The sequence below is a fragment of the Microcaecilia unicolor genome, chromosome 3 (assembly GCF_901765095.1).
Source record: "Microcaecilia unicolor chromosome 3, aMicUni1.1, whole genome shotgun sequence".
NCBI classification, from domain to species: domain Eukaryota; kingdom Metazoa; phylum Chordata; class Amphibia; order Gymnophiona; family Siphonopidae; genus Microcaecilia; species Microcaecilia unicolor.
Window position 1 is genome coordinate 313633929 of NC_044033.1, and position 14483 is coordinate 313648411.

General features: G+C 41.6%; 1 protein-coding gene across 1 annotated transcript in view; it reads right to left on the minus strand.

Annotated features, from left to right (window-relative positions):
* COPZ1 (coatomer protein complex subunit zeta 1) overlaps window positions 1-14483 on the minus strand; it is an 80055-nt gene that overhangs the window by 38208 nt on the left and 27364 nt on the right. The window contains exons 2-4 of the mRNA XM_030198323.1: window positions 7346-7414; window positions 2640-2721; window positions 808-899 (exon numbers count right to left, since the gene is read on the minus strand). Coding sequence (XP_030054183.1) covers window positions 808-899; window positions 2640-2721; window positions 7346-7414 — 243 coding nt within the window. The remainder of the gene's footprint in view (window positions 1-807; window positions 900-2639; window positions 2722-7345; window positions 7415-14483) is intronic.

Sequence of the window (14483 nt, forward strand, 5' to 3'; positions counted from 1 at the left end):
GATGGTGACTGAAAAAGGGGCAAGCAGCAGGAAAAAAAAAAAAAAAGAGGGACAAACTCCCGACCGAAGCTCAGGCCTAAGAGGTCTACTGAGAGAACAAAAAATAAAGGAAACTTAAAAGTGGGGAAATATCAAAACAAACTCTACAGGAAGGGAGATGAACTTTCCTGAACAAAACAAAACAAACAAAAAAAATTAAAAAGAACCCCCCCCCCCCCCCCAAAGGAAAGGCACAAAAATATGCTCACGTACCAGAAGCTGTGCAGCGTACAGGACAAGCAGATGAGAAGAGACTGATGGTCCAGCGCTCTCGTGGCAGGCAGGAAGGGAATCATGCATGCTCTTAAAGTTATATTAGCTTGTTTGACATGGATGACATCATCCACGTGAGAAAAGGCGTGTTTGTCCTCACAGAATTTCTTTTCCTGCACTAAAGCAGTGTTTCATCCCAGTCCTTGGGGCACACCCAGCAGATCTGCATGCACTGCCTCTTTGCTATGCAAATCTATCTCGAAAGCCTGACTGGCTGGGTGTGCCCTGAGAAGTGGGTTGAGAAGCACTGCTCTAAAATATTTTTAAAAACCAAATGATAAAAAATTGATTTTCTGTAACATTGAGATGGCTGCTAAACCAGTACTAGGTCTCCTGCTTGGGTGTTCTCATTCTCTCACTACAAAAGAAATAATCAAATATGGGGGGGGGTTTCAGATCATTTTTTCCTAGTTAAATGCTGGCTTTAGTCTTCCATCAAATCACTGTTCAACACAGGTTATAATCATTGGTGAAATCAAGCTCGGAGGATCTTACCTCATTCTCATATGAGCTGCCGATCACATAGAAATATAAATCAATGCTACTTTTATACACTACTGTTAGCCCTTCCAGAAGTGCAATCTCACCTGAGGAGCAGAAAAAAAAGGCAAGCAACAAGTTATAATAGGGCACAATGTAGAGTCAACTACTACTGGCTACAGAGGGCTCTGTACAGATGTCTTTTATATGACTTTTCACTAAGTATTTTCTGGGGTTTCCATTGCTGATAAGTTTACTGAAAGAATGGAACTATATACCCCAGAATACTTTCAAAGCAGCAGTCTGACCATCTTTCCTGTCAGGGCCAATGAGCACAGGGAGGAGCCTATATGCTTCTCAGTTCTAGAACAGCAAGGGGCACTGGAGGGCAGGACAGGAGTGCACCAAGGCCCCAATGCTCAAAAGCAAACGTAGGCGCTAGAGGCCACTTGTGCCAGACTAGCACCCACATCTGCAAGCACAGAATACTCAGGGCTCTAGTGTGTGGAATAGCGAGCACACCGAAGGATAACGCAAATAGCATGCTAATACTATTTAGACTAGTCATTTCATATTCCCTCCGATGTTCAAAGAGCGACCTGAACAAGGGTGACCTTGCCACTGGGAACCTTATGCCACTGGCATTAGGGTGTCCAGTGGGACCCCCTTCTCTATTTAAAAAAAAAAAAAAAAACCCTGGCCTGGCCCCGGTGGACCCATGACCTTGGTGGTTCAGTGGACCCCTGACCCCGCCCCCAAAAGTCTACCCTGGTGGCCCCCCAATCCCATCATACCTGCAAGGAGAAGGAGAGGAATTCTACTCCCTCCTGCTGGGTGAATCATTAAAATGGCAGCGTCCTGCCTGGCGCATCTTGGGATGCACTGGGCAGGGCCCAACCACCATATAAGGGTTGTTTGGCCTTACCCAGTGCATCCCAGGATGCACCGGGTGGGGCAGGGCACCACCATTTTGATGACAAGCCCAGCAGGAGCGAGAAGGACTCCTTTGATGGGGTTGGGAGGCCACCACTAGGACAACAGGATAGACTACAGGGGGGGGGGGGGGAGGGATCTGGTCTGACCCCCACTGGTCCACCAGTGCTTTATCCATTTGAGGGGGGGCTGTCAGGGGTCCCACTGGACCACTAGAGCCAGGCCAGGTTTTATTTTTTTTTTTTAAACAGGAAAGGGGTTGGGGTAAGCACCGCAGCATGCTCTTGTGCACAAGCTCAGGCAACATCTTCCCCCTTAACTCCCTAATGCTCAACTCCGAGTTCACCTATATTTGCATCTCATTAGCACTGAGCATTATGGAGTTGTTCTGATGCACTGTTCTGGCACTATTCAGTACAGCGCTGGAGGTTTGAGCATCTGCCCCTGAGAGCTTTGCCATGGAATGTTTGCACAGTACCTGTCCTCATTAGACCCATCAACTTCATGATGGAAACACTACTCTTAAAATTCAATTGAAAATTATGATATAGAGGTTAAACAGATTTAAGTGCCCAGTTCCCACACCTGCTGGGCTGCGATGGTAACATCTTAATTCTGCAAACAAAACACAACCTCAGCTCTAATTCCATGATTAGAACGCAGAGCGGTCACCTTTAAAGATTTCATTTACCTGCCCTAATGGATGTGGTACAATAGGCATCATGGCTGTTTAATTTGCCAAGTGGGGCCAATAAATCGTGAATGCAGACGGGTAGCTTAACAGGCAAATCTAAAGTCCACAGTAAGTACTGTGCTTAACTCCATATTACTTGCAGAGTTTACTATTAAAATGCAGGGAGCATTCTCCCCCACCCCCATGCACACATAAGAATACAAAGCCAGGTTTGTCATACTGTCTGTCCGGTGAGTTTTGTTGAAAATGTTCTTCTCAAAAGCTTTCTGCTCTTTCACACTGGGATAGGTCTCATCATAGTACTGCAGAAACAAAAACAAGCAAAAAAAAAAACAACACATGAATTCAGACACTCAGGCAGCAAGTTAGAATCAATGCTGGAGAAAAGCTGTAGATTGGAGCTTCAATGGGGTTTTGAACAGTGATGAATGAAATATAACCTGTGAATGGATGATCAGACAGCCTGTGATTTCATGCCAGTGGGCATGACGACACCACGTATCTTTAAAGTCAGATAATCTATTTAATTTTTTGATCCCCTAGCCAAATAAGCTCTAGACAGCAGACAGCCAACAACACATCTACATAAAATCATAAGGTTCAAAGTGCATTAGATATGTAAGATATACACAAGAACCAAACTCCATGGGATGGCTCTGGGATTCAGGTCCCATGTCTCCAGCATATAACAGAAGAGCTCAGGATGTTAATGATGCTGGCTTTTGAGTACTTCCTGTATCAGGAGATGCTGTTTTTAACTGGATGGCTAGGAGGTGCAGGCTGCTGTTCCACTGGTCACTGTGTGAATCAGTGCCCAATTCTTGTTAGGTACTAAATAAATGAGCACTTCTGTTTAAACCCAGCAGTGCCTATGAACAATGCCAGAGGGTCTTATCTGGGTAATTACAGGGCAGAGTTCAGAGAAGATGCATAGAATAGCAGCTGACTGCAACATATCCAAAAGATTATTTCAATTGGAGAAAATGGGAGATCAGTCATCAAGGTGAGGGCAGTAAACAGATGTAGAACTGCTAAAGACAGAGAAAAGGGCTGGAAACTGAAGATCAGGACCAATCAACAGATACAGAACTACTGACAGACAAGACACAAGGCAAGGGAAAAGAAGAGCAGCAAGAGACATCTTACATGCTGAAGAGATAAAGGGCAATACAGTACAGTATTGATTATCCAACGTAAACGAGACCAGCCCATTGTTGGATAAATGAAAAGCTGGATAACATAGAACACATTGAAAATGCATAATTCAAGGGCTGTAGTGAAAGCAGGATCTCAGCAGTCAGCAAAGCCAATCATTTCTAAGTGCTGCAGTGAAAACAGATACTCAACAGCAAATTCAGAGGTATGTCTGCTCTTCCAGTAAATCAGATGTCAGGAAAGTGTTAAAAAAAAAACAAACAGCAATGACATCACTGGGGGGGGGGGGGGGGGGGGGGTTGACAGATATGCCGAATGGTTGGATCAATGAAGGTTAGATAATCGAGACTGAACATAGAACTTTCCATTTTAAAAAGTGTACATCCCTGAAATACTCAAATAAGGGAAAAATGAAAGTTCCTTGTATAGTAATTAGCAGGAAGCATTTCTCGTTGTATGGTCATAGTGCTCTGTCCCACAGATTCCTAAATGTACACAGCCTTGAGTGAATTCCTTCAAAAAGGTGGTAAATAAATCCTAATAAATAAATGTGTCTTCATGAACAGTCACTTCCCAAGTACTATGCCAGGTCGCCAAGGACAGAGCCTCTGACTGGCTGCCCCAGGCATGCGCAGAACTTCCAAGCCTGCCCTCCCTCAGTTCTTCCCCAACTAATCAGCTGCAGTCAATTGAGCTCAGACTGTGATGGATTTGACATTTAGTAACTGCAAAAGGTTCTTTGCACAGTTACATTCAATTACCAGTGGAACAGCTCTTGAGTGCTGAGCCCTCCCTTATCCTCCTCCCCCCACTACCCTGTTAATTGATTTATTCATTTTCAGAAAGTGAAGGGATGTGGGGGAGGGGAGAAAGGAAGGAGGAAGGTGAATCTTGCACTGTTCAAAGACTATTAAACAGCTACTCTCAATGTCATTTATCCGCACAACTCCAATACCTGAGTGTTTTTTTAAATTAATTTTATCACAGGTTAATTAGAAATATTCGTACAAACAGAAATGGGGATTTATTACACAATGTGTTGCCCTCCACATAGGATCACAAAACATTTTGCAATTTTGGATCACTGTTGCAACCACCTCAGGCCATATAGTCAAGTTATAAATTTTGATACTAGTACCTACAACAGCCTCCAAAGGAGATCATCATATTTTCTTCACTTACAGTTGAGATTAGAAAAGAAGCACATCAGTGACAGTGCTAGGGTTTGAAGTTATACATATTATGGTTCTGAGTTTCTTCTTTTTGAACGTAGGTTTTGTCCTCCTGCTTTGGAAATAGTTCTTACATCACCATGTGCCCCAATGAGTTAGGGCACCATCAATTTTGGCATAAGGGCCAAAGGCAGGCCTGGCTTCAAAGCATAGCTCTAAACCTAGGTGTTTCATTTTACAAGTCGATCTTAAGGCTAAGATACATCAGGCCAGTAAATTCCCCAGCCGTAGGTTGGGACCCCAAATGGGATCAACAGAAAGAGGGCTGTTCCTCCTCCCTCCGGACCTTCTCTATAATCTATGCTCAGTAGTGGCAGTCAGTACGATGTTTGAGTCGGAGAAGTTTCATGTGCCCTACCCCTTCCTGTCTGGGATTCCTGATAGACTGGAAACCCATGTACAGCACCGAGGTGAGTGCATACTGACACACATGGTCCTGTGCCAACTGATGCTGTCGCTTTCATACTATGGAGGAGGAAGTTCATGAGAGAGAAGAGGGCAACGGGGGTCTGCTATTTTGTTTGCATCCTTTTTTTAAAGGGTTGAAATGAGGTTATAATGAAAAAGTTTGGGAAGCACTGTATTATACCATGCTGCCTCCCTGAAGAGAGGGCCATATAACAATCTAGACATCCAAGGTCTGCTAACTCACTTCAGAGTGTAAAAAATATGCATATTACACCACAGCCAATTCTACCAGTTAACCTGAGAAAAATGGTTTCATCTATTCTATGCTGTCTCATTAGACAAACCCATAAAGCATTGTCACCCTTCATAAGTATGATAAATAAACAAAGATCTTGCACAAATGCAAACACCAAGCTCGTGAGTTACTGGAGATTACGTAGCTGCAGGATGGAAATGAAAGTTCAAATCTTGCTGCTGCCGTCACTAGCAACTGTTGGGATTTCGGGCCAGTCACGACCCTCCCTGTCCTCAGATAATTACACAGCAGCATTTAGACCGAATTCACTGTCCCTGTTCTAAATTTCCCACAAGCTGTCAGTCAAGAAAATTTGATAATTTTTTTAATTGATCTTAGATAAGTCCTTATATATAAGAACTCTTGAAAAACTGAAAGGCATATGGTAGGTAAAATCCATATGTATTACATAAGTTCATATTTATTATACAAGTATAAGTTCATATGTATATAAATCCATATGTATTATATAAGTTCCATCAATGAACTTGGGTTTGATTCTTCTTCGGTCTGCTCTTCCATTCCCCCGTTTGACTAGGGATGCTGTAGATGGAGCACTCATCACTAAGGGAGTACTACCACAGATAGGCTGGAAAATTACTCCTGGTGGAATTCTGCGCCAAAAAAAGTTTCAAAATTCTGAAAGTTTGTCATATTTTAAACAATATTTTTGCACCCATCCACCTTTGTTCCTAGCCCCCCCTCTCTGCACCCACACTTTATCCACCTTACAGCCTCCCTCCCTGTACATAGATACCATTCATTTTTTTCCAGCCCCCACACTCCATCCATCTTTTTCCAGTCCCCCCCGCCCTCCACTCAGTGGCCCAGCGCGGGAGGAGCTGCAGAGGCACATATTGAGAGTACACTCCTGGGACAGGAAAGAACCCCATTCTTTCCTGCCCGCTGCTGCTGCTCTGGCCGGTGTCTACTTCTTCAAAATGGCCACTGAGACTTCCTGTGGCCATTCTGAAGAAGCGGCATCACTGGCAGCAGGTAGGAAAGAGTGGGGTTCTTTCCTGCCCCTGAAGAGGCCACTAAACTACCAAGGCACATTAAAGCCCGGCTGAGGCGCACGGGGGGGGGGGGGGGGGGGGGGGGGGTAGCCGGCCAAATTAGCCCTATTACCACAGTACTACCATGGGAGTTTTAAAAAGATTCCCATTATCGCCTCTTCTGAAGTGCCAGATGATATCAAGGGCTGTTGGCGGGAAACAGATTCTGTGCAAAAATGGTAAATCCTGGGTGGCTGGGGAATTCTGCGCAGTCAGAATTCAGGCAGGAGTAATATGCTATTTGGTAAGATTTTTATCTGCAATTCTTTTATGGTTTCTTAGTTTATTTTATGTTGATGCTATTTCATTTTGTTTTATTTTATAGTGGTTTTTGTGTTTATTTTTATTTTAATTAATACTGTGGATGTTATGTTGTATTTCACTTTGTTGAAAGGCAGAATATAAACAAAGTCGTCACTGCATGATGGTGGCACACTGTGGCCAGATTTAAGGCTCAAACTATCAGGTTTATGGAAAAGCCTTAGTAACTTGCTGAGACAGCGATGAATGGACCTGGTGAAATTAGGGAGGGGTGGTAGGGAAGGTGCAGGGAATTGATGGTGGGAGATATAAAATAGGGGAGAAATTCCCCAAGTAATTGTGAATGAATGTCAGGGTACAAAATCCTCTCTCTGGTTAGGATCTGGAGTTGAAACAGAAGGAAACCACCAGGAAATAGAACACAGAAATGTAAGTGGAAAGTAGAAAGAACAAAAGAATAGGAGAGGGCTGAGAAGTTCGTCAAACAGGTTTTTGCAGAATATTTCTCTGTACATCTTACCTTAGCAAAGAGGCGGTCTCCATCATTATCCAGAATGAGCACGGCCTTCACGGTGTACAGGGATGGTTCCTGCAGAAAAACATACACATCAATGAAGGCAAGAGTCGCTGGGCTAAGCCCACAGAATAATGACTATTGGAGGCTAGTACCCTACATAATCTACCATGAGTTGCACACGAGTCATCAACCTACAATACTCGCAATTATTCCTTGATAACATTCCTGATGGGGAATAAAGGGGAGTGGCAGCTTCTACTGGGCTCTTTTTGAGCTCCTATCATTAATTTTCTTCCTTTGCTCTATTAAAGCACAGAACAGAACATGATGTACGTTGATTTGAAATAACATTTACCATGTCATTTTCAGCCTGAAATAGAGAAAAAGAGAAAAAGAAAAAAAAACCCTGAAACTGTTCCTTCCCCCAGTCAAAAATTGTGTAGACACGTGCCCATTAGTGGAAAGTGGTGCCCACTCTTTTGCAAACAGTCCAGACTATTTTTGACAGGGTCCCCAAAATGAAAACACACACAAATGAAACATTCCCATATATGACACGGGAAGCTAAAACCAAGTTTTGGGAAGCACATCCCTAGAACAGAAGTGACAAAAAAGCATGAAGCTCAGCAAAGATGAGAAGGGGTTGAAAAGAGCATTAGAAGAGCTTCCTTATCAAGCATCAATGTGCATAAAAAGGAGAGGGGAAGAATACAGAACATTAAAATTAGAGCTGTACCAAATAGCATATTTTTCTATTCGGCTGAATACGAATACCAAATATGAATGGGCATTGAGCTTTAAAAGAAGGAACGTGAAATCATACATCAAGTGTTTTAATCTCAGTAGGATTTAACACAGTACAGCCCCGGATTATTCGTATTCAAATTTAAATCACTATTCGACCGAATACGAATAATGTACTCAGGGCACTATTCGGGGCCGCATCGGACACAGATATTTGGTATAGCCCTAATTAGAATCATAATAGACTTGTTATCCCAGAGACAGAATACAATAAAAGAGGGGGGTATGGCAATTTGGAACACATGGACATCCAACTGTTTCTGCTTCATTAGGGACACAAGGCTGCAGCCATCTATTCTGTAACAGTCACATGCCTCCTTTTACAGTGATACTCTGTCTTTAATGCAAGGACATCTCCAATGCAGAATGAATCAATCAGTCTAATTACTTATAATTCTAAACTTCTAACATTAAACTATTCTATAAAACAATGCTCAGCTATAAGATGATGGGCCTTTATTAAAGATGAGTTTATCATAGAAAACACTGCTAAGTTCTCTCCATCAGGATAGGATTAAAGCACAGGTAAACTAGGCCTGTGCCTAGGGTTCAAATATTTAGGAAGGGCCCTGGAGTGTGTCATCTACTGGCAAAAAAAAAAAGAGAGGGGAGCAGAGCCACCACTGTCTACAGAGGTGTCATCACCCCACCCCCTGTGCACTGTCCTCCAGTTAGCAAGAGTCAGCGAGCAGCCCTTCTTACCTGCTGCTTACTCCTCTACCAGAAGTGCACAAGGCCTGGGTGTGCAAGTTTTAAAATGTATTTATATTACAATGAAAGGCCTGCCAAAGGGCTTATCCTGACCCACTTTCAATGGACTGACTAGTTTTCTGTAACAGAAAAAAATACATGCCAAGAATGATCTGTTTATTTGGAGGCAAAGCAAGAAAACTCTGTAAAAGAACTTAACCTGAAGGCCCAACAAAGTTGCACAAAGACTGCTATTCCACTTACAGACTGTGGTGGGCCCACTCCAGGAATGCATTAGCAATATCCAGCTACTTCAACAAACCCTATTTTCACACTGGATTCATTTTTGTGAAACCCCAGTCCCGAGAAGTTACTAGAGAAACTACATTTAATTTATGTACATAACAGGAATCATCAGCAGTAACTAGTTCCACTTATTGGGCAGAAGCCAGCACCCAAATCTTTTGGCAGTTACTTTTCCAACAATTTGCCTGACCTGAAGATACTTCTCCTGCATTACTAAATTATCACTACCAAAAGCAGATGGGAGAGCCAAGAGGCCTTCTGGAAACAATATATTAAGTTTCCAACCATGCATTACCATAATGGGTTGTGGGATACAGTCAGATTGCTTGACTATTTTTTATATTCAGCAGCTCAAAGAAGGGACGCAGCAGCTGTAAACACATGAGCTTCTGGGGAGAGACCTGCATTTTTAGTGCATCTAATGTAATGGCTCACGTGAGGGAGAGAGAGAGAGAGAGATTGCCTGAATTCCAGGATACAGGTGTCTCTTCACGTCCAGTCTCAATCTACTAACGCCAAGTAAATCAATGGCAAAGAAAGTGAGTAAACAAAACTGAAGCGAGCAACAGAAATACTTTACATTAATTGCTAATGAAAACTAATGTTCCTATGGCCCTGAAAAGCTAATAAATGGCCTATGTTAGTTCAGTAATGAGTATGACTTACTACTAGTTTGCTAACCTTTAATTTTGGAAATCCAAATGGACTAGCAGAACAATCAGAATGGAAGAAGGATCTAACTGAAAATAATAGGAAACATAAGGAACAGCAAGTCAAATGAAAAGTGCTGATACAGGAAGACAAAGACTTTAAAAGAAGGTTGTGTTCGAGGCAAAAACACATAGTAAAAAACTTTTTTTTAAAAGGTATATTAGAAGCAAGAATCAGCTGGACCGCTAGGTGTCTCAGGAGTAAGAAAGGCACACAAGACAAGGTTGTAGCAGAGAGATTAAATGAAATCTTTGCTTCGGTTTTTACAGAGGATGATGTGGGGGAGACACCAGTGCAAGAAATGGTATTCAGTGCTGATGAGCCAGAGAAGCTCAATCAAATCTCTGTAAACCTGGAAGATGAATAGAGCAATTTGACAAACTGAAGACTAGAAAATCACCTGGACAAGATGGTATTCATAATCCCAGAGAAGTGGTAGGAATAAAGTACTAAAATGAACCAATATGATAAAAACAGTGTCTTTATTGATTGCTGTATACTCTATCTTGATCCAAACTAAGTATAGACAGTCTCAGATCAGGAGTATACTGCAGCTATGGATTGTAAAGAGAAAATGTCTGAAGACACAAATTAGCAAAAGCCACTATTAGAAGCAGAAAAAAACTGGACAACTCTTCCTCCACAAGAAAGCTAAACCACTAGTGTTGTAAAAAGTGAGCTGCAGTTTACATCTGATAAAGGCTGCAAAAGTCGATGCACGGCCACTGTTGAGTGTATAAGTGCATCTGGGACTGTGTCTATACATGGTTTGGATCAAGATAGAATATACAGCAAATCGATAAATACACTATCTTGGTATTTTATTCCTACCACTTCTCTAGGTGTCATTGACACTGAACCCTTCTGCTCAGTGTGCAGCGGCGGTTAAGAAAGCAAATAGAATGTTACAAATTATTAGGAAAGGAATGGAAAGCAAAAATGAAAATATTATAATGCCTCTGTATTGCTCTATGGTGCGATCACACTTTGAATACTGTGTGTATTTCTGGTCACACAGAAAATACAGCATAATCAGAAAAGGTACAGAGAAGGGCGATGAAAATGATAAAGGGGATGGGGTGATTTCCGTATGAGGAAAAGCTAAAGCGGCTCATGGAGAAAAGATGGCTATGGGGAGATATGATAGATGTATATAAAATAATGAGTGGAGTGGCACGGGTAGATGTGAATTGCTTGTTTACTCTTTCCAAAAATACTAGGACTAAGGGGCATGCAATGAACTAAGCAGTAATAAATTTAAAAATCGGAGAAAGTATTATTTCACTCAGAGTGTAATCAAACTCTGCAATTTGTTGCCAGAGAATGTAATAAAAGCTTTAGTGGGGTTAAAAAAAAAAAAAAAAAAAAAAAAGATATGGATGATTTCCTAAAGAGAAAAGTCCATAAGCCATTATTAAGATGGACTTGGGATAATCCACTGCTTATTTCTAGGATAAGCAGCATAAAATCTATTTTACTCTTTTGGGATCATGACAGGTACTTGTGAGCTGCACTGCCCACTGTTGGAAACAGGATACTGGCCTTGATGGACCTTCAGTCTGTCCAAGTATGGTAACGCTGAAAATTTTAGAATGATCACACTACTTTATTCCAGTAAGTATAAACTATTTTTATTTATACATAGCTAGACAGGAGGGAGAGAGATCTTGAACAAGGGTAATGAAGGCATCCTTGAGCTGCATGTGTACGTATGTGTAGACATAGGCATGCCATGGAAACACTGATGCCTCTCAAATATGAAGATAACAACTTGTCTTAGCCACTATACATACATATACAAAGCACATAGTTTAAGGCTATATCCATTATATATATGGGTTAACACAGCTGGGAGCTGCAGGTAGTCACATCCCTTCTATTGCTTACCCTAAGAAATATGTAGCTGAAGCGTCCTCTGCTGTTAAAATGGTCAGTGAGGGCTGTCTGGACTGCACAGGGGCTAGTTATGTTATAACACTACAATAATCATGATACCCACCCACCAGCATTGGAAATCTCTTTTGCTTTCTCTTCTTAGATAGTTACTGGGAAACGCAGTACATGCAGGCAGTGTTTTATGAATCCCTGTAGTTAGCAAATATTGTAACATCAGCAAAAATGAGCTCCAGCTGTCTCTAGTGGCTGGAGATCAATACTGCAGCACAAATGTTAAAATGCATGTTACTGCCCATGTTGCCCCAATATCACAGATTTGAAAGAACATTCCATGTCTAGACAGCGATGTCTTTACACTCTAAATCCATGATCACACAGAGGTGGCTCAGCCAATCAGCACAGTCCACGATTAAAAACCAGAGACCTGGTACTCCGAGGAAACTCCTTCACTGGATGCTGGAAAGCTTTCGAGACAAAGTTCTGTGATGCACTGACTTGCAGTTACTTACAGTCAGAGTGTATGACAGAACTTCACCTCAAATGCCGTGCTCATTAATGTCCCAGGGTGATGTGAAGATATCAATTTGTTTGGACCACCAACAGGAGACCCTCACAACCCTACCCTACTGATGAATATGCTACAAGAGAATTCAGAAAGGTTTAGCATGTGCAATGGAGCACTCAGCATTTTTTTTAACACAGGAAATGAGATCATGTCACAATCAAGATGTTTGGTCAACATCACATAATCACATATGAGAAACACTATATGAGGACCTACTGGATCAAATGACAAACATGGCCCATTTCTTTCTGTAAAGTACAAAGAGCAAGTACGACCCAGATCACAAAATGCCCTAGTGAAAGCAATGACCTCAGTATTAATTCAATTGTTGAAGGTACCATCTGCCCTAATGCAATGATGCGAGTTTTTGATGTCACAGATTACAAAAATGTTGGAGGGAACACTACCTCCTTTTTGCCAAGAGGGGGAGCACATGGCTCCTGGGGAGAAGGGCTCTGGGTACTAGCCCATTCCCTGGACAAAGGAAACATCTGATGGGTTATGATCTATTATCTCTTTTTCACCAAAGCAAAAACAGAGGGGGCAGTGCTGGAGTCCTATGACTACTAGGGTAAAGTATATGTGAGGTGCATCCTTCATACAAGGCTGGAAGTGCCTGGAGAAAAAGAAATTTGAGGTGGTGAGGTGTCTTACATTGGGTGCCTATTGGAAACTCTTATGAACCTCTTGCAATACAGAATTGGAGTTGGAGATCCTTATAAAGTGTCTTGCAGGTCATAGGACGACTTCCTGATTATGTGAGGCAAGCAAAGAAGAGAGACTCCTGACAGATGAGTCTGAACATCACGGACTGAAGTGAAGAGCAAAATCTAAGGTAAAGGGAGGCTAAGTATCTGTTTTTGTCTGTTTTTCCATTTTGCCTGAATCTTTTTTTTTTTTAAACACCCAATATATATATATATACCCAACCAAAATCTGGATGGGATTTGATATCACCTCACCACAAAAAAAAAAAAAAAAAGGGTGAAATTTGGTCATACCTGTTAATGTCCTTTCCTTTAGTCCAGCCATACCAGTCTGGATAAGTGATGTCTTCCCTTTCCTACCAGCAGATGGAGGTAAAGAGCTGAAACTTCCTGTGACACAACCAGATTACAGGCTGGTGCTCTGCTGGAACTTTTCTGTATGTCACTGGCCAAGTAAAAGCGACACGAGTTATTGAGGCCACAGACTGTGTGTGTGTGTTCCATCTGGCCAGTATTCTCTTTGAGACTTTCCAGCACTCTACAACTGCTGCACTTTCATCTGCAGGAGAGAGCTGACTAAGCACATTCGGGACTCTTGCTGGTGATGTTACATGCCCAAGTTTGATGATAATAATATACCCCAAAACACAAAATTATCAACATTGTAAGCTGCTGCTTGAAGGTAATGAATGTTTTCTTTTTTAGATTAATTTAGACTTTTTTTTACAGTCTAACAGGGTGTTTTAATTTTGTTGGTTGGGGGGAGGGTAAGGCGTGAGGGTGCGAGTAGGCCTATACCAGTGATTGCATCTCAATATCATATTGCCAATTATTTTGCTTTGCAACCTCAAAGGTAGATAAGATCAGAGATATACTTTTATCTTCTAATAGTGGGGCTGATGTGAAAATCCTATTTCAACTAGATCCTATATAAAATGTAATAAGATGAAAGGTAGGGGGTAAAAACGTGTCATCACTTACAACTGAGCTTGATCAAGATATTACAAGAGAGGCGGTACTTATCCCTATTTTGTATTTTAATGCAAGATCTATAGTAAATAAGGCTGTTTTAATTAGAGACTGGTTGGAGGAAGAACAGCCATATCTATTTTTTATAGTGAAACTTAGTTAAGAAATGAGAATCATGTCAATGATATATGTCTAGTAGGTTATAAAGTCATTAGCAGCTGTTGTGTAAAGGGAAGAGGTGTGGGCCTATTAATGATCTATAAAGCTTTCTGGCAACCAAAAATAGAAGAGATTATTACTCTACCATCATTGGAGAGATTTTATCATGTATCATCGAGGATGATACTCTGGACAATTCAGTTTGTTTTATGTTATAGCCCCCAGGGTAAATAGCTAGAAGCCCAGGATGTTTTTTTTTTTATGACTATTTCTAGATTGGGTGTTGAATACCAGAATATTGTTATTCTGGGTGATTTTCAATCTCCATCTTAAA